The following is a 19325-nucleotide window of genomic DNA, read 5'->3' on the forward strand; positions in this document are numbered from 1 at the left end:
CCACATTGGAAACAGCCAGGCATGGTGACACACGCCTTTAATCCCAGAAAGCAGTCTTTAATCCCAGGGAGTGGTGGCAAAAACAGAAAGATATATAAGGCGAGAAGACCAGAAACTAGAAGCTTTTAGCTGGTTAAGCTTCAGGCTTTCGAGCAGCAGTTCAGCTGAGATTCATTCTGGATGAGGGCTCAGGGGCATCCAGTCTGAGGAAACAGAATCAGCTGAGGAACTGGCGAGGTGAGGTAGCTGTGGCTTGTTCTGTCTCTCTGATCTTCCAGTGTTCACCCCAATACCTGGCTCAGGTTTGACTTTATAATAAAACTTATAAGAACTTTTGAGATTCATGCTACAGGAAACAGCTTTGAAATGAGCCCAAGAAGGGTGTCAGAGGCAACACACCTTCAAAGCAGAGCTGGGACACAATGCTAGAGGCTGGAAAGAGCTCATGGTAGAGTACACTGAGACTCACAGCCAACATTTCACCAAAAAGGACAGAAGTCTGCAGATGAAAACATCATGAAGCTGAGAAAAAGTCAAGGACATTACCAAATTCTACACACAACAAAACTGCCCTTCAGAACTTAAACAGAAACAAAACATTTTCCAGACAACGATAATTTGTTGCCCATAGGCTCGCCTTAAAAGGAGTATTTTTCAAGAAATTTTCAAAAAGTTCCAAGCAAATGTTTTCAAATTGCAGGACTATGAGCCTAGATAAGACAAAACACAGGAGAAATGGAGTGCTAAGACAAGTAAAGAGGTGGACTGCTGGCGGCCTTGCTAATATTGTCTTCCAGGTTGAAACAGAGAGAGCTACAACCTGTGGCAGTGAAGGTTCCTGCACCATTAGACAATGGCAAAAGTTTGTGTACCTGTGTAGTATGTGTGTGTGTGTGTGTGTGTGTGTGTGTGTGTGTGTGTGTGTGTGTGTTTATGCCCTCGCATGTGTGCGTGCATGAGTGTGCTGTGTGCACCCATGCATGCACACAGATGCCAGAGGAGGATGCTGAGTGTCCCACTCTACCACTCTCTGCCTTATTTCCTTGAAGCAGGTCTCTCCAGCCCCCACAATCTTGCTGTCTCTGCTTCTTAACAGCACTAGGGTTCTAGTGCACACAACCACACCTAGCTTTTTACTTGGGTTCTAGGGGTTTAGAATCAGATCCACATTTGCACAGTGAGTACTTTACACACTGAGCCATCTTCCCAGATTCAGTAGACCTTGTCTCAAAATAAAAATAAAATAATAAAGTGGAAAGTGATTAAGGAAGACATCTACACACACACACACACACACACACACACACACACACCAAAAAAATGTAGATTTTATACTATATTAACTTTTCCAAGTTTTAAAACATCTCCATTGGTTTTTTCCACATAGGGAGTTGGCCCAGTGCTAAGGTGAGCACCCCGGTGTGGACACCTCCATGACACCTGGTTCCTCTACAAAATGAAGTCAGACACCACAGGAAATGTTCATAACCATTCCCTCTGATCCATTACTCGCTCCCCTGCCATCAGCACTTCCTCATTCAGCTGGGGAATAATTTTACAGCTTTCACAGTGGCATGCAGTGAGCATATGGGGACTCCTATTGGCACTCCCAGACTCAGCCTTCTATGCCTTCTGCTTCCTGACTGTCGGCACCCCTAGCTGTACCCTGGCACCTGTTCTTCAGGACCATGTGACCAGGTGCTCTGGACCACAGAGGATGGTTCACTTCCAAAGCCCACCCCTGTAAGAAACGCACAGGTGCCAGAGAGCTGGATGAGCTACAGTTTCAGTCCTCAACAAGCATTGTGTCTTTGTCAAAATCTGTACACACAGAAACAGTGACTTTATCAGTAGGAGAAGAGTGATGAGAGAGAGGTCCTTGAGAGGCTTGTGAGGAAAAGAATCAAGCCCTCTTTCACTGCAAAAATAGCATGCCTAGAGCAGGTCACTTAGCAGCAGAGATGGGAAGGCACCTGCTCTCCAGACAATACTAGAGACAAGGAAGACAGGAAGCAGGATGAGTACATAGGAATTCTCTGAGCCACAAAGTTCCAGAGTGGCAGTGTGAGCCTCCTAGTGTGGCTCGAGAACCAATACCTCAGAGTCCAAGGAAGGAAGGAAGGCTGAGCATCAAGGATTTCCCGGGCACTGGGACCAACTAGGTGCAAATATATGTTGTTTCACTCTCTACATTCTCCTTTCTCTTACTTCTTTTTCTTCTATTTTTTGTTTTGTTTTGTTTTTCAAGACAAGACTGTCCTGGACTCACTTTGTAGACCAGGCTGGTCTCAAACTCAAAGATGTACCTGCTTCTGCCTCCTGAGTGCTGGGATTAAAGGCATGCGCCATCACATCCACACCTTACATTTTCGATCTTAAAAGAATGAAGTAGTAACATGTCAGGGTTAGGGTAAGGCATCAGGGAAGGGTTAATGCTGCATCTGGGCAGACCAAAGCCAAGAGTCTGCTTCAGAACCTGATGCAGCACTGGCACAGGAGGGAGAGGGTGAAGGATGCTCCACTTCCTTCTGAGCAGTGACAGAATGGCTGGAACCTATTCTGTGCACCACTGAAAGCCGCATGAGTGCAGAATGATTTCCATAGCCTACTTTCTAAAATGTGTGTAAGCTTTCTCAAGAATGAGTAGACAGAGATGATGACAGCTATGTGCCATCCTATTAGCTACACTGGCAGCTCAGGTTTGTGAGTTTGGAACTGTTTTTTAGATCTTAGTTCCACATCCAGAAGGCTGTTGCAACGTCATGGCCTTTGGGGACAGGGCAAGACAGGAAGTGTGTGGGCAGGGCTGACTAAGAAGCCATTCAGCTGGAGAGCATCCATCAGAATTCTCCCTGAACACAGTTCATGAAAAAGCTGCCAGGCAAGAAGAGAGAAAAGACGGGGAAAGATGCAGAATGGAGCATGATTAAGGCCAAAGCAAAAACATATGCAAACGTTTGTCATGGGTACAATCACTAACATCTGGGCAGGAAGCAGCTAAGAGAAACCATCACAACACAATGGTTAACCCCACAACAGCCAGAAGACACATCTACACCATCTTACAAATTTAATGAGGACAGGGGCAAAGCACTTCACACAAGATTTTGAATCATGTCAACAGTGAGTCAGCCAGCTACAATTCTGCCTGTGGCTAGGAATCCTCATTTGCAGTTTGTCACAGAAACACAAACAGGTGGATGATGCCCAACCTTTGGCTCCACAGAGAATCAAGCCATGTTGAGAAGGAGAGAGAAGGCTGCTGGCAGACAAGCCAGCTACGCAAGAGCATGGTGCAGTCATGACATGAGGGCAGCACACCAAGGGATGACAGTGACGCCATAACAGGACTGGGTCCAGATGAGCAGTGCTGTCATATCAAATGTGATTGCCCCGAGCTGGGGGGTCACTGCAGAGTGACAGCCCATCCACATCAGTCTATTCCACAATGATCTCTGAGCACCTCCCAGGACCCAGGGCCCAGGGCCCAGGACCCAGGCTTCTAGGTGCATTACGTTCTTCTCAGATTACCCCCATCTGACTGAGGATCACGAGTAAGGTAGAGCACACTGACTCACGCCAGCTCCAGTGTCCAGCACTCCCCACTGTAAACCCAATGCGCGGCTCCAGGGCGGGGTCAGGGGGGAGCACCATCCGTCCACCCCGCCCTCAGAGCAGGGGCGGGCGTCCAGGGCCTGTGGACCACAGGGACGAGGAGTAGAAAAGCTACAAGCCCACCCTCAGGGCTCTGGGGGTGCAGGCAGCTGGGGAAGAGAGAGCTTTCTCCAAGCCTAGCACTCAGGGTTCACTGAGCAGCACGCCATGTGTGGTCCCTCAAGTTTCCCAACAACCAGCAACTGTCCCACTTGTGGAAGGAGGCACAGAAGTCCAGATCCTGGCAACCCTAACTGCAACCCACAAACACACAACTATACAAGAATACTTGACTCTACAAACAACATCTGTACCTAAGCACCCCCAGGACAAGCCTACAAATCCAACATAATAAGAAAAATGTCAGCACTGGGGAGGCAGAGCCAGGCAGATCTCTGTGAGTTCGAGGTCAGCCTGGTCTACAGAGCGAGTTCCAGACAGCCAGGACTGCTACAAAGAGAAACCCTCTTTCAAAAAAACCTAAAACCAAAACCAAAAAACCAAGAAATAGAAAGAAAAGTGGCTGTCCCTGGCCAGCTCATCAGCTCCAGTTCATAGAAAGCAGCTCAGAAAGCATGTGTGTAGTCCAAGTGTACAGTGTGGTGATATTTTCATTGTGCTGAAATGTGATATTTTATTTGTATGTTAATAAATAAAGTTGCCTGGAGATCAGAGGTCAAATAGCCATTAAGCAGAAGTCCAGCGGTGGTAGCACACGCCCTTAATCCGATCACATGGCAGGCAGAGTTTCTGTGTGATCAAGGACACAGCCAAGCATGATGACACTAGCCTTTAATCCCAGTACCAACCATAGAGGTTGTATAAAGGCTGGAGGTCTGTATAGACAGGCAGTGATGAGGAAGTCATGTGGCTGGGCTTAGAGCCAATGAGAAAGCAGAACAGAAAGGCAATAAAAACACAAGTCAGACAGGAAGACGCTCTCTCTAGGGAAGTGACTGCGGTGAGGTGGTAAGGTAGTCGTGCCTCTCTGATCTCTTTGGCTATTACCTCTGTATATGGCTCTGTGCTTCTTATTTAATAAGACTGTTTAGAAATTCATCTACAGTACAGCCCTATCACCAAGGTAGCAATGGCTGGTCTTCAGAAGAAGAACTAGCCCAGGAGCCTTGTTTTGTTGGAGAGAGATTCCCTCTTCCTAAGTCCACTGCTTGGCAGGAATCTATAAAAACATGTTTCATTTGCTGACTACAAATCCATTGTGACTGATACAAGAAGAATGCACTGAAAAGGAGTTAGGACCTAAAACCTGCTTGATGTAACCACAGAACATGGCTGCATGTGGTTCCTAAGAGCCCATGGTGACTGCACAGAACCTGAGGCCGTTCCTGCTGGTCAAGATGAGAAAGGGCTCCTATGGCATAGTGCATTCCCAGTGAAAAGCACGTCCTTCCCCTCTGTGGACACTTGCACTGACAAATGGGCCCATTCAATGGTCACTTCAGCTCCCGACCAACTGCGCCAGGTGCACCAAAGCTCCTTACCTCCCACAGTAAATGGTAACAATTCCCATAGAATTTACTTGGAAACTACAAAAACTAGAACCTACTCCTGCAGAGGCATGGTATCTCCCACTCTCAGCCTTAGGGAAAGGAGACCTGGTGAATGGGCCTATCCTGAGTTCCTAACTTGCATCTTGTGCTAAACTGCCAGTACCCCATTCTGTCAGCCAAACCCTTAAAAGCCCAAAGCCCCTGCTCTCAGCTCCCAATAAACCTTCCACTTGAGGCTCATCATGAAACAAGGGAGCTTTAATACTTAATTTTTGGTTGAAATTATGGTTGGCATTTTCCCTTCACTCTCCCACTAAACTAAATTTTATGTACCTAAAGGTAATAAGGAAACGTCTTAAATTTAACTAGGAACAAATATTCCACCAGTTATTCAGGAAAGGGCTCAATCAGCCAGGCAAGAAAATATGGCCCAACACAGAGTCTGGTAGCCACTGAAAATAAAATCACAGTTGTTTCTCTAAATTCTTTCCTGAATCAAAATCACCTTTATCACAGTATCTGATTTTGAATCACCACAGCCAGAAAAGTAATGAGGAAATGTGGGAGCTTCAGCACTAGCGAGGAAACAGGCAGTGTGCCAGGCACCAGTGGCATTGTAGGTTACAGTAAGTTTTCTGCTCCTTCTGCTATGGAGATTAACACACCGTCTATTCCCACCCACACCAACGTGGAAGCTACTGTGATTTCAGCAAATATGAATGAAATGACCTCACTGCAGATTGCCCGAGCTCTGTGAATGGTGCAATAAAGCATACAAGGGAAGAGAAAACTGAATCTAGGGGTCTTTCCATCAGAGGTCTTGGAATTTAATAACACCCCCACTGTTCGTTGCAGATGGCACATCAACCTCTCTTTATTACTGCAGAAGCACAAGAGCTCTGTAGAGTGCAGTAAAGTGGTGCATGTTAGCTTTGCAATGTTTCAAAGGATCCTGATTTACAGTTGGGGACTACGTACCTTGCACCATACATCTGAGCTGGGTAATTACCTCTTGTTCTGCACAAACTCTTGCCTGCAGCATGAAGTCTGCACCTACTGAGAGGCTCTGCATTGAAGTCAGGCCTCCATACTCTATCCTCAGGTCATATGAAGGTAACTAAACTGAGGAACATTTGATGCATACCAAGCTCTTACAGCACATCCCTGCATTTAACATTCTCCAGCCAGTCAGAGGTATCCTGGTGACATACGTTACCTTAGTCTTATTTCTAAAATGGAGGAGTCCCACTAATGGCATATATCAAGTAATTCTGAGACACTTTTAGCACATGTAAAAATGAATGCATCAGTTCTGGCATTCAAGAATAAATGAGACAGTATTTATGGCTGTAGTATGGCTTCCTGGATATGGGGAAAGACAAACAACCTCTTGCTACACTGCAGTTCCACTGTGTGTACCAACCCGACTAGAAACCCACCTGAGGAAGCTGTGGCATGTTCTGTTTCTCTGATCTTCCAGCGCTGACCCCAATACCTGGCTCCAGGTTTGCTCTTATTAATAAGACCATTTAAGATTCACGCTACATCTGGCACCCAACGTTCGTGGTTCGAATTCAAGAAAAAGCTACTTGCCTGTGGCCTTGTGGGACCCAGGTCAGACCCGAGCTACCCTCAGCCGGTTGTGGTGGAGCATGCTGGTAGGATTTGCAGGAGAGAGGCAGGAGGATCCTGAGTTTGAGGCCAGCCTAGGAGACTTGCTGAAGAGAAGCTATGGCCAGAGTCAGGCCACAAACAGTGGAGGCAGGAACATGGAGGTGGTGGCTTCTGCTCTAAGCTACAAACTGCTTCTCATTGTGTTGGTGACTGTGGTAATGCTGCTACCTGGGACGAAGGGTTTACTACTGCTTTTTCAGAGAAGAATTGCCTGGACCATCGTGTTACAAGAAAGCATTGGCAAAAGTCAGTTTGGAAAAGTTTGGCAAGACAAATGGTGGAGAGAAATTGCTATGAAAATTTTCTCTTCTAGGGAAGAACATTTATGGTTCCGAGAAACAGACATTTATCAGACTGTGATTGCTCCAAACCACAGAGGAGGCGCGCGCACACACACACACACACCACACACACCACACACACCACACACACACACACACACACACACACACACACACACACACACACACACACAAAAGTCTTCAGGGAACCATGACCACACCTAACAGTGACTTTGAAATCTTCAAAAAGATGACAGGATCCCACAATGAAGATTCCACATGGACTATGGTAAAACCATTAAGCTAATTAACACCAAGGAAAGATCGACTTTGGACTATAAACTGTTCAAGACAATTTCAAGATGGCTAGCTGAGATGATCCAGCCTGACAGACTACTTGAACAAGGACTTGAAACAAGCCCTGCACTTTCTCATTATGCAGCGACTGGACAAATGATACAGGACTTGACAATTAACCCAAAATTTTTCTTTTCAAGATTCCCTAAAGATGTCTTCACCCCCAGAAAGCAAGAAGTAATTTTAAGAACACGATGCCCACATTCCCAAGAGGTGGGGTGTATGCTTTTTTGTTGTTTAATGAGTTTTGGATATTGTCATTGTTTACAATGATTGGTTACAAGTTGTTAATTGTTAATGGTCAGGAAAAAAGATGAACATGGAGATTAGATTCAGAGGTTTTGTTTAAAAAAAAAAGGAGCCGGGAGGTGGGGGCGCACGCCTTTAATCCCAGCACTCGGGAGGCAGAGGCAGGCGGATCTCTGCGAGTTCGAGGCCAGCCTGGGCTACATACAGAGTGAGTTCCAGGAAAGGCGCAAAGCTACACAGAGAAACCCTGTCTCGAAAAACCTAAAAAATAAATAAATAAATAAATAAAAATTTAAAAGAAGGAAAAAGAAAGAAGAGAATATAGATATGAGGTATATCATTGACTCTACTCTGAGAAAAAAGATAAAGAAATAATAGGATAAATGGGTAGATCACTGAATCTACCCTAAAAAGAAAAAGGGGAAGATATAAAAATGACAAAAGGTAGATTACTGAATCTATTATGAAAAGAAAAAAGAGAGAATATGTATATGATAAGATAAAAAAGGAGATTATTGAATCTACTTTAAAAAATGAACTACTTGTTTTTTGGGTTTTTTTTTTTTTTCAGAGCTGAGGACCGAACCCAGGGCCTTGCACTTGCTAAGCAAGCACTCTACCACTGAGCTAAATCCCCAACCTCGAACTACTTGTTTTAAATAGGATAAGTAATGAAAATTTTTTTGTCTAAGTTTATCAAATGCTACTGGACTGGACATTGTTAATATATATAATGGAGTTTTTATCTGAATCCGTCAAATGTTAATGGACTAGACATCATCACTGTAATTCTTGACTGTATATATTGTATATACTTATTGGATAGTTTTTCTTATATTAGTTATAAGGCTTTTTTAAATTTTAGACAAAAAAAGGGGGGAAATGTGGTGGTATTGTGTTCCCTGAAATATTGTGCACTCTAATAAACTTATCTGGGGTCAGAGAACAGAAAAGCCACTAGATACAGAGGCTAGAAAATGGTGGCACTCGCGCCTTTAATCCTAGCATTCCAGAGGCAGAGATCCGACTGGATCGCTGAGTTCAAGACCACATTGGAAACAGCCAGGCATGGTGACTCACGTCTTTAATCCCAGGAAGTGATGGCAGAAAGCAGAAAGGTATACAAGGCGTGAAGACCAGAAACTAGAAGCTTTTAGCTGGTTAAGCTTTTAGGCTTCTGAGCAGCATTTCAGCTGAGATTCATTTGGATGAGGACTCAAGAGACTTCCAGTCTGAGGAAACAGGATCAGCTAAGGAATTGTTGAGGTGAGGTGGCTGTGGCTTGTTCTGTCTCTCTGATCTTCCAGCGCTGACCCCAGTACTGGCTCCGGTTTGCTCTTATTAATAAGAACTTTAAGATTGGTGCTTTAAGATTGGTGCTACACCCACCTGTGCCTTACACTGACGTCTTTTCCTAACCCGACTAGAAGCCCACCTCAAACTCTTTTGTTCTGAAAAATGAGCTCTGATTTTGCAGGTCTGTTTCTGAAACTTGCGGCCTTTAATCAATGCTCCCCATTAGAAACCACTGGCGGACTGCAGCCACTGTCCCAGTGCAGATCCTCTACTGCCTCACCTGCAGTGACTCACACTACTGTCCTCGTGTCTGGATCATTTACTGCATGCAAATGTGACCTGTCTTCAATCACAATGCCATGGAACAGATTTGCTCTGGAACAGAGACTTAGATTAAAGGAGTGCTGGAGAGAGGGCTCAGCAGTTGAGAGCACTGGCTGCTGTTCCAGAGGACCCAGGCTCAACCCTCAGCACCCACATGGCAGCTCACAACCATCTGTAACTCAAGTCCATCTGAACTCAGAGGGCACTACATGTACAGGTGCACAGACACACAAGCAGGCAACACACCCATACACAAAAAATAATTTAAGAAAAAAGAAACAAGCTAGGTGTGGTGGCACACTCCTTTAATGCTAACGCAGAGGCAGGCAGATCTCTCTGAGTTCGGGGCCAGCCTGGTCTACAGAGTGAATTTCAAAATGAGCAGAGTTATGTAGTGAGACCCTGTGTCAAAAGAAAAGATTCCTACTTCAGAAGATTCTGCTCAGAATCAGAAATACTGCCTGCTATTGTGAACTAGCTAACACCCAATTTCATGCCAAACTATGTGAACAATAAAGCTGGAACTAACAAACACACACACACACACACACACACACACACACACACACACACACACTCACTCACAAATGGAATAAACAGACTCACTAAGGACACCAGAAGATCTGAAGCATCCGGTGACACTCCATCAACACACAGCTGGAGGATCTGAATGAACGTGGTCTGATACATCCTGTCCTAGACAAACAAGCAACGGTGCCAAGGAAACCCGGCAAACATCGGAGCAGCTGAGTCAAAGGTATGTCCTCTCCATGCACTGCACAGAAGCTAACAAGGCCATTCCACCCATGCTCCCTGAAGTGCTGGCCCACCAGTGACAAGCTGGACACCTGCAAAACCTTTAAAGATGCTATTCTTTCACTGGGACACTGGCATCTCAGCTGCTGTTAAAGGAATCTCTCCAATCCTAACCCAACTACCAAATGCATTACACTGTCTGGGATTTTTATATAAACCACCAGAAATAACAGATTTGAAAGACAAAAGGCAAACCGCTGAGAACCTGTCTTCAAAAGGAAAAAGAACCAAACGTAAAGCACAAAGACCCAGAAATCTCTCCCAACAATGAGGAACCTCACTGCCAAATGCTACAGCATAAATTACCTAAGAGCATTGCTAAAAACCAGAGGAAGTGTATTTGTGGCTATTCTCTTACTTGAAGAATGTAAATAATGTACAAGAGACCCTTGGATTCCAGTTCTGTGGATAAATAATTCACAAATCAGCCTCCTGGGCAGGCAAGGGTTAAGTGGTGAGGTTCTCAAAGTCCTTTGCTTCTCCCACAATGATAGCTTAAAGGTGGAAATTAAACAAGTCAGACCCTCAAGAGGTGCACCGCTAGGACCACCTGCTCACCATGCCTGCCTCCTAACATGCCTGTAGGTGATTCCAGAATCATATTTAATACAAGGCTGAATACAAAGGCATTTCCATCAACATCTCAAATTCCCAATTTCCTGTTACATTTATTAAACCTTCAAACCAGTTAGTGAGAAAGGTAAAGGAAAGAGGTCTTTGGGTTGCTGACAAATAGCTCAGATCTTACAGGCAATGAGACACAGTTAACTTCCATGCCGGTTTTCTTTAAAAAATAAAAGCTGTATAGAGAAAAGCCACAAAGGCGTATTAATTGGCAGCTGACCACACTAAAAGGAATCTCACTTTCTGTATTAAAGCTAAACACATAACAGGTGTCACCCTTGGAGTGCTAGGCGCTCTTCCCCCACAGCTCAACACTTAAGGCAGGAAAGCTCTAGCTGATGTTGTAGGAAAATTACTGAAAATTCGCTTTTTGTGCAAAATTAAAACCTTAAAGAACACTTCACCAGGTGGTCCAGCACACGCCTTTAATCCCAGTACTCGGGAGGCAAAGGCAGGCGGATCTCTAATATACAGAGCGAGTTCCAGGACAGCCAGGGCTACAGAGAAATCCTGTCTCAAAAACTTTAAAAACAAACAAATGGTTTTTTTTCTTTTATGAAAGTTTTCTAGGAGAAAGTTGCACCAAATAAACAGACGCTGTATGCGCCCCTCCCAAGCACCATGAGCTGCAGTGGAAAGGCTGCACAGGGACTGACAGGTGACAGGTGACAGGAGCCCTTGAGGAGTAGGCACTTACTGGATGATCTGATAGGAAGCCAAGGGTCTCACTCAGGTGTAAACCAAGGAGCCCATGCCTAGGAAGGAAGGGCAAACAGAGCAGGCTTACCCTTGGCTGCCAGTTCTCATACTGCTTCTGTAGGTTTGCACCGATAGTTTCCAGAGCTTTCTGAGGACCCATAGACAGAGGATCTGTAGAAGCAACAAAAAGAAACTTCAGTAAATGTGCACATCTTCTTCTGGAAAGGTTCTTGCATGGAGCCTCCTTTTCCACAGTGCAAAGTCACCTTTGACCAGACACACATCCAAGCCTCAGTTTATCTGTGCTTAACCAGAAGCAGAACTGATAGTACACTGGACAGGCTCCACAGCCCAGAAGATTGTTCCTTCTTGTTTATTAAATGGCTTCAGGGCAACCACCCCTCCTGTAGCACCTGCCATCCTTCCCATTCTTCTGCTCTAGTGCTGCTCGGTGTCAGAGAGGCCCGGCTGTGCTTCTACTGGGATTCCACAGTAAAAATGCAACCCTCCTGTGTGCGGAGATGGAAAGAAGAAGGGGGGGAGGGGGAGTGTTAGGAAGGAGGGAGAGAGGGAGGGAGGGAGAATGTTTAGAAGGGAGAGAGGGAGAAAGGGTGTTAGAAAGGAGGAGGGTGTTAGAAGGGAAGAAGGGAAGGATGGTGTTAGGAAGGAGGGAGGGTGTGAGGAAGCAGGAAAGGAGGAAGGGAGAGTTTTAGGGAGGAGGGAAAGAGGGTGTTAGGAAGGAGGGAGGGAGAGAGGAACCCAAAGAACAACACACACTCACTTTCATCTAGAAGAAACACACACACAGACACCCCTGGTTTTCCGCTTAGTCACTGAGCAGCTTCTATGCTAACAACCCTAAGCCTGCTAACAACCCTCACACCTGTCTGTCTCAGGACCCTTCGTCAGTCTTTAAACATCTGATGACCCCAAAGAGCTGTCTATTGATAGACACCATATTAGCGAGGCAGGAGGATCACAAATTCAAGGCCGGCCTGTGCTACAAAGAGAATTAGCAAATGAGAGAGAAAAGGAGTATTTAATTCATATAGGAAAAATTATTTTATCTTGATTCATTCATTTAAATATGACAAACTGGGACTGGAAGGATGGCTCAGCAGTTAAGTGCACTTGTTGTTCTTGCAGAGGACCCAGGTTCAATTCCCAGCACTCTCATCATAGCTCACAACCATCCACAACTCCAGTTCTAGAAAAATCCAATGCCTTTTGACCTCCTGCATCAGGCATGCATGCAGTACAGACAAACATCTGAGCAAAACACTCATATATATAAAATAATCTTTTTTAAAACTAAATATGGCCGGGCGGTGGTGGCGCACGCCTTTAATCCCAGCACTCGGGAGGCAGAGCCAGGCGGATCTCTGTGAGTTCGAGGCCAGCCTGGGCTACCAAGTGAGTCCCAGGAAAGGCGCAAAGCTACACAGAGAAACCCTATCTCGAAAAACCAAAAAAAAAAAACTAAATATGATAAATTCACTGTCTTAACATGAATATTTATGATGAAAAATAATAATGATCTCTCCAAAAATTTAGTGAGAAGGGGATGAAGATGTAGCTCACTTGGTAGAATGCTTTGTCTAGCATGCATGAAGCCCTGGGTTCCATCTTCAATACCACAAAATACAGGTATGAAGGTGTAGGCCTGAAATCTCAGTACCCAGGAGGTAGAGGCAGGAAGATCAGAAGTTCAAGGTCATCCTCAGCTACACAGCAAGTTTCAGTTGGCAGCTGCACTGTCTGGGTCTGTGCTCACCTCCCCTGACATTTGTTGTTGCAGTTGATGCATATGGAGAAAAATCACAGCACTCACCCACGTTCACAGTAGGGAGAGGAGACCTTAAACAGGGATTTAGTGGCCATGGCTCTGTCCTCTGCTTTGACTTCTCTTTATGATTACTTGATATATGATATCTGAGGCATGGCAATGAACTTAAGCTGGCCTTGTGGCATCTTTCGGAAAACATTGGCTCATTGAGTGATACAGATCACATATTGTTCCCTGGTGTTTTTAAAATAAATCCACATTCACTGACACAACGCCATCTCATCAGAAGCCAGAAACTCACAGTGACAGATACAAGTTTCCAAATTCTAATGTTTTATTTGAAATCTCAAATTTTGTCACTTAAAGTGACAACCACTTCATTCACTTTCTGGAATGCATGTGCCTTTCCTTCAGGTGAAGACAGCAGGCCATGCAAAATGCAGCAGCTCAGCTCCTACACCTGTGTTGTAGGAGCTCCTGGAAGCTGCCATAGTGGCCAATTCTGCCCAGGGCTTGGGGCTCTTACAAACTCTAGTTTCATCATACAAAATATTAAGAGCACTCTTGGGAACTGAAATTTAAGAAATCTGTTATGCATTTCTGATTTACCAAGGACAATCTTTTAAAAGCTGGGTATTTTTTCCTTATTTAGTTTATATTCATAATCATAAACTTAACTCCAGCTAGACTTAGAAGGAGTAAGAAAAACATGGAACCCCAGGCAGTGAGAACACAACGTTTAGGGAGCACTACAAGCAGATGGGGGATGTTCTCCTGACTGCAGGAAGGGTGCTCTGTGTTAAGATGCGGTCAAAAGCATTAGAGTTGGCGGTGGTGGCACATGCCTTTAATACAGCACTCAGGAGGCAGAGCCAGGCGGATCTCTGTGAGTTCAAGGCTAGCCTGATCTACAGAGCGAGATCAAGGACCTGCACCAAAACTACACAGAGAAACCCTGTCTCAAAAAAAAAAGCATTAGAGTTGGCAACAGTCGGCCCTGTCAAGCTTTAGGTGGAACGACGCAGCTTTCACAATGCTCACACCACACCTTCTTTTATCTGCCCAAAGCCCAAATTTGCCATCCAGCCACTTCATCTTGCAGATGAAAACCTGGCAACCACTGGTGTCTGCTCCAGCATTTGCCATAGACAAGATCCCAGGCCCTGTACACTTCAAGGGGAAGTTCTCATCCTCAGATTTCTTCCACAGACGGACTTACTGTCAGTGTCATTATCGTGCATAAACTCACCTCCCCAGCACATGAATCCTAGGAACCTCCTAACCAAATCATTTCCAGTGCTCAGGGAACAAAAAATCTTCTGCTGTCTTTGGAACTTGCTCTGTCAAGGGTGAGAGGGAAACTCAGTAGAAGGGTTCAACATTAGCCATTATGTGACTGACTATGGCTGCCAGCGGTACTACAAGTGGACTCGGTTTTTTGGTTGTGGTTTTTATTTTTGTTTTTGTTTGGGGGGGGGGGTGTCAAGACAGGGTCTCAATATATAGTACTGGCTGTTCTGGAACTAATCTGTAGACCAGGCTGGCCTCCACCTCACAAAAGATCTGCCTGCCTCTGCCTCCTGAGTCCTGGGATTAAAGGTGTGTGCCACCACCACTTGGATCTTTTTTTAAAAAAAAAAACAAAACAAAAACAAAAAACTCAAAGAACTGGAAAGGACAGAAGTCACTGCCTTTACCCCTTAGAAGACTCCAGCAGTTTCACCCACAGGGCATTTTTTACCATCAGTAAGAAAGGTCAAATGTTGAGCAAGCTGTTTCTAAGGGAACACAAATGTCCCCAGAGTCCAGACAAGGCAAAGACAATGAGAACAAAGAAACGACTCTACCCAGGTAGAGTTTAGTTCCCCTGAGGGTTAACTACAGGAATATAACAACTCATAGACAGCTGCAACACTGAAGGACAGTCTCCCCGTGTGCTAGGCAAAGGTACATTCACAGACACAAACGTCATTTTAAAAGGCTTTTTTATTATAAAAATAAATCTTGGGCTGGAGTGATGGCTCAATGATTAAGAGCACTGGCTGCTCTTCCTGAGGACCCAGGTTCAATTCCCGGTACCACATGGCAGCTCACAACTGTCTATAACTTCAGTTCCAAGGGATCTGACATCTTCACACTGACATACATGCAGGCAAAACACTAATGCACATAAAATAAATTATTAAGGAAATAAATCTTTGATTAGAAATGACTGTGGCCTCATAAACCCCTCTACTGTATGTGACATAAACTGTCCAAATCTTATGTAGGTTTCCTTTGAGGAATCACAGCTGCTGGCAGTTCAAGAGACCAGAAGCCACGCCTGGAGGACAGTGCTCCAGAGACAACTAATACTATAATGCCTTTATTAAATGCTTCTAGGGCTAGGAATGGAGCACAGTTAGTATAGAGCTTGCCTAGTATGTACAAAGCCCTAAATTCAATCCCCAGTACAATATTAACCATGAACAGTAACAAACAGTTACCTGCAATCCCAGTACAAGGTCATCTTTGGCTACATAGTGAGTTTGAGGCCAGCATGGGCTACATGAGACCCTGTCTCAAAAACCAAACAACAGCCAGGCGGTGGTGGCGCACGCCTTTAATCCCAGCACTCGGGAGGCAGAGGCAGGTGGATTTCTGTGAGTTCGAGGACAGCCTGGTTCTACAGAACAAGTTCCAGGACACCAAGGTTGTTATACAGAGAAACCCTGTTGGGGGCGGGGCAGGGGCACGGTACTTCCAACTTACAGATTCTGGGAAAGAGTCTTGGGGAGCCCAGATCCTAACACTAACAACCTTCAACGTGGCTTTAAGTACTACTTTCCACGGAAAGGATTCTTTCAAGAGAAGACAAGGAGCCTGGGTCCTGTGAGCCATCATTCTCCATTCTCTCAACATGCTGGCCAGGCCCTGACTTGGGAACTAAGCTCCTAGTCAAACACTCTCTAAAGTCAGAACCTTCCTGTGAGTTATATGCTGAGCCTGAAGACACAGACAATTATAACAGGCCATCCCTGACCCCATCCCTCTGTAGGAACCACTTTACCCTGATGGGTATTTCCTGGCTTTCCATCAGACATCAGCAAAGACCTTCTTCCTAAGTGGGGAGATCCTTCCCTTCCTGCTCGTCCTACACAGCTTACAGTCATGGGCCACAATTGAGACATGGAAATGTCACTACTTTACTGCGGTGCTCTTTCAGCCTCCCTGTTCTCCTGGTGCCCAGTCACCTCTGCCCCAATTCTCCACACATACTTTCCACCAACTCACGCAGCAACTACTCGGTTTCACTTTTCTTGACCGCCAACTATAAAATCTGATCTTAGAAGAAGAATACAGGATTTCTTTGCAGAAAGTTCAAGAATCCCAGGAAAGGGCCTGCATGGACCTGTGGACGACAACCAAAGGTCTGACATTCTGTCTTCTTGTCACTGAAGTCCCAGAATGAAAGGCATAATGACTAAAAACCTCCCAAATTTATCAAAAGACAAAAACAGATTCAAAAAGCTCCATGAGACAAAAACAGCATAAATCCAGGAAATTTCCATCCAGATACATCCTAATCACGCTGCTAAGTACAGAAACAAAGGATCGCCCAGAAGAAAAATCCAATCACATCCTACTCAGAATCAGCAAAGCCCTGACAAAATAGACCAATATCTTCAAAATTCCACATGAAAATAAGTTCAATCTAATATTCAAGTTTGGAGGAATAAACGAGAGGCTTTGTAAACATGGACGAGGTCTGTGTTTCATGTTCCTTTTCTTAGAAAGTGAACCACAAAGAAAAGAAGTAAGACTGGGGAAAAGGATGGGTTGGGGGAGGTGTGCATCTGTGTGTGTGCAGCTGTGTCTTCCAAGCAGCAGGTCTAGGGATCAAGGCATCAGAGGGAACAGGAGGAGCAGGTGATTCAGCAGCAGATTGCCAAAGACAGGGTTCAGTGTGCAGGGGAGGGGAGGTGCCCTGCAGACAGCATGTGGGCAGTCGACTGCAATAAGAAAAACCAAGAAAAGCTCACCCTAAGCTCCAGGCAGCTTAGCAGGGAACCCTGCAACTGCAGGAAAACAACACAAAAAATCAAGGAAAGAGCCAGCAGGGTGGCCTTTTCTTCACAGGACCTTCAGTACTATTTGACTCCCTATGTATATGCATTAGTTTGAATTTTTTGTTTTAAATAAGATTAATCGGACTGGAGAGATGGCTCAGCCGTTAAAGGCTAGGCTCACAACCAAAAATTAAATAAGATTAATCACAAAACTTAGTGACAGGTTTTGTATCTGGAAGGGAACTTTACCCACAAGTTATGTCAACATCCTCACAGGACTTCTCAAGCACAGGTGCTGGATCTCCCATTTCTGGAAACTCCAATTCAAGCTCCAGAAGGCCCTGGCACCCACGCTCCTAAGTGAAATCATGTGAGGGGCTGTTCTTGCTACTGTCCCTTGAAGAACTATGGGAAATCTGGTTTGACCAACACAAGACAAAGCATCAGTCTTCATTTCTCTTTGCTCCATGGGAAGAGAATCCTAGGATCTGAAAACAATCTTGAAATCTAGGATCTGAAAACAATCATGGCCAACCCATAGGCCATGACTAACTTAACCACAAGGCTGGCAAGAGGCAGGGACTGACAATATTCCTAAAAATCAAAAACACTTGTATGAGATGGGGTCTCATGTACCTCCACTGTCCTTAAAACTTGTTAGGTAGCTCATAATCATCTTGAATTTCTGACCTTCCTGCCTCCACTTCCCCAGTGCTAGGATTACAGACATGTGTCACCACACCCAGTTCTTGTGGTGCTGAAGATCAAACCCAAGACTTGGCACATGCTAGGCTGGAATTCTACCAACTGCCCCTAAAGATCACAATTAGAGGCCACTTATGCAGACTAACAAAGAGAAACCTTTCAAACAGCAGGCCACACTGTAGTGAAGAGAGCAAACCACACAAACAGTAGGATATGCAAAGTTCATCTGCCCACACTTACTGTGCAGCAACAGTGAATGTGGCAGCCTGTGAGTAAGAAAAAAGTGATGTCCTCTTTGGCAAGATAGGTCTGTCTGGCCTCATCTTACCAGTGTATGTGGTTCTGATAAGCCACAGCACAGGGAGGGCAGGAAAGTCGGAGGGGTGTTAGTTCCTAAGGTCTGGTCTACCAGTAGGAGGAAAGACTGAAGCTCTCCTTCTCACTTGAACTTCAACCCCATACCTTCTTCCCAGCTAAGGGTGCAGTCACCCCTCAGCACAGTCACCCCCACAGAAACACCAGGGGCTCTGCGGCAGAGGTAGCCTAGCAACTGCCCATTCTTCCTCTACTGGCCTTAATCAGGACACCTGCTGATCCACTAAGGGAGGGATCAACTAAGTGAGACTGTGCTGTATAGCAGCTTCTATGAGATTGAAACATTGCCTATCCCAGGGAAGCTTCCTAAGACAGAATGTAAACAACTCAAAAAAGCGTCCAAGTCCCTGAAACTGACCAGATTCACTAAGCCCTTCCTTCCCCAGGAGGCAGCAGTTAAGGCTGCTAAGGTCACTCTCAGAGGAGCCAAGCTGTTAAGAAAGTTGACAGCTGAGCATGGTGGTGTACACCTTTAATACCAGCACTCAAGAGGCAGAGGCAGACAGATCTCTGCGTTCCAGGACAGTCAGGGCTATACAGAGAAACCCTGTCTCAACACAAACAAACAAACAAAAAAGAGAAGGGGGAAGGGGGGAGGGAGGGAGGGAGGGAGGGAGGGAGGGAGTGTGGTGGTATTGTGTTCCCCAAAATATTGTGTACCTTAATAAACTTATCTGGGGTCAGAGAACAGAAAAGTCACAAGATACTTAGGCTAGAAAATGTTAGCACATGCCTTTAATCCTAGCATTCCAGAGACAGAAATCCCTCTGGATCTCAGTGAGTTCAAGGCCGCATTGGAAACAGCCAGGCATGGTGACACACGCCTTTAATCCCAGAAAGCAGTCTTTAATCCCAGGGAGTGGTGGTAGAAAGTAGAAAGGTTTATAAGGCGTGAGGACCAGAAACTAGAAGCATTTGGCTAGCA

The 19325-nt window shown here is 45.2% G+C and overlaps 1 protein-coding gene across 2 annotated transcripts in view; it reads right to left on the bottom strand.

Moving 5' to 3' along the window:
• Positions 1-19325, bottom strand: part of Rptor (regulatory associated protein of MTOR complex 1) — a 347185-nt gene that overhangs the window by 248654 nt on the left and 79206 nt on the right. For both annotated transcript variants that reach the window (XM_052755707.1, XM_052755706.1), the window contains exon 3: positions 11574-11656. In XM_052755707.1, coding sequence (XP_052611667.1) covers positions 11574-11656 — 83 coding nt within the window. The remainder of the gene's footprint in view (positions 1-11573; positions 11657-19325) is intronic.

This window comes from Peromyscus californicus, unplaced genomic scaffold (assembly GCF_007827085.1).
Source record: "Peromyscus californicus insignis strain IS unplaced genomic scaffold, ASM782708v3 Scaffold_3__1_contigs__length_106647218, whole genome shotgun sequence".
Lineage (NCBI taxonomy): Eukaryota > Metazoa > Chordata > Mammalia > Rodentia > Cricetidae > Peromyscus > Peromyscus californicus.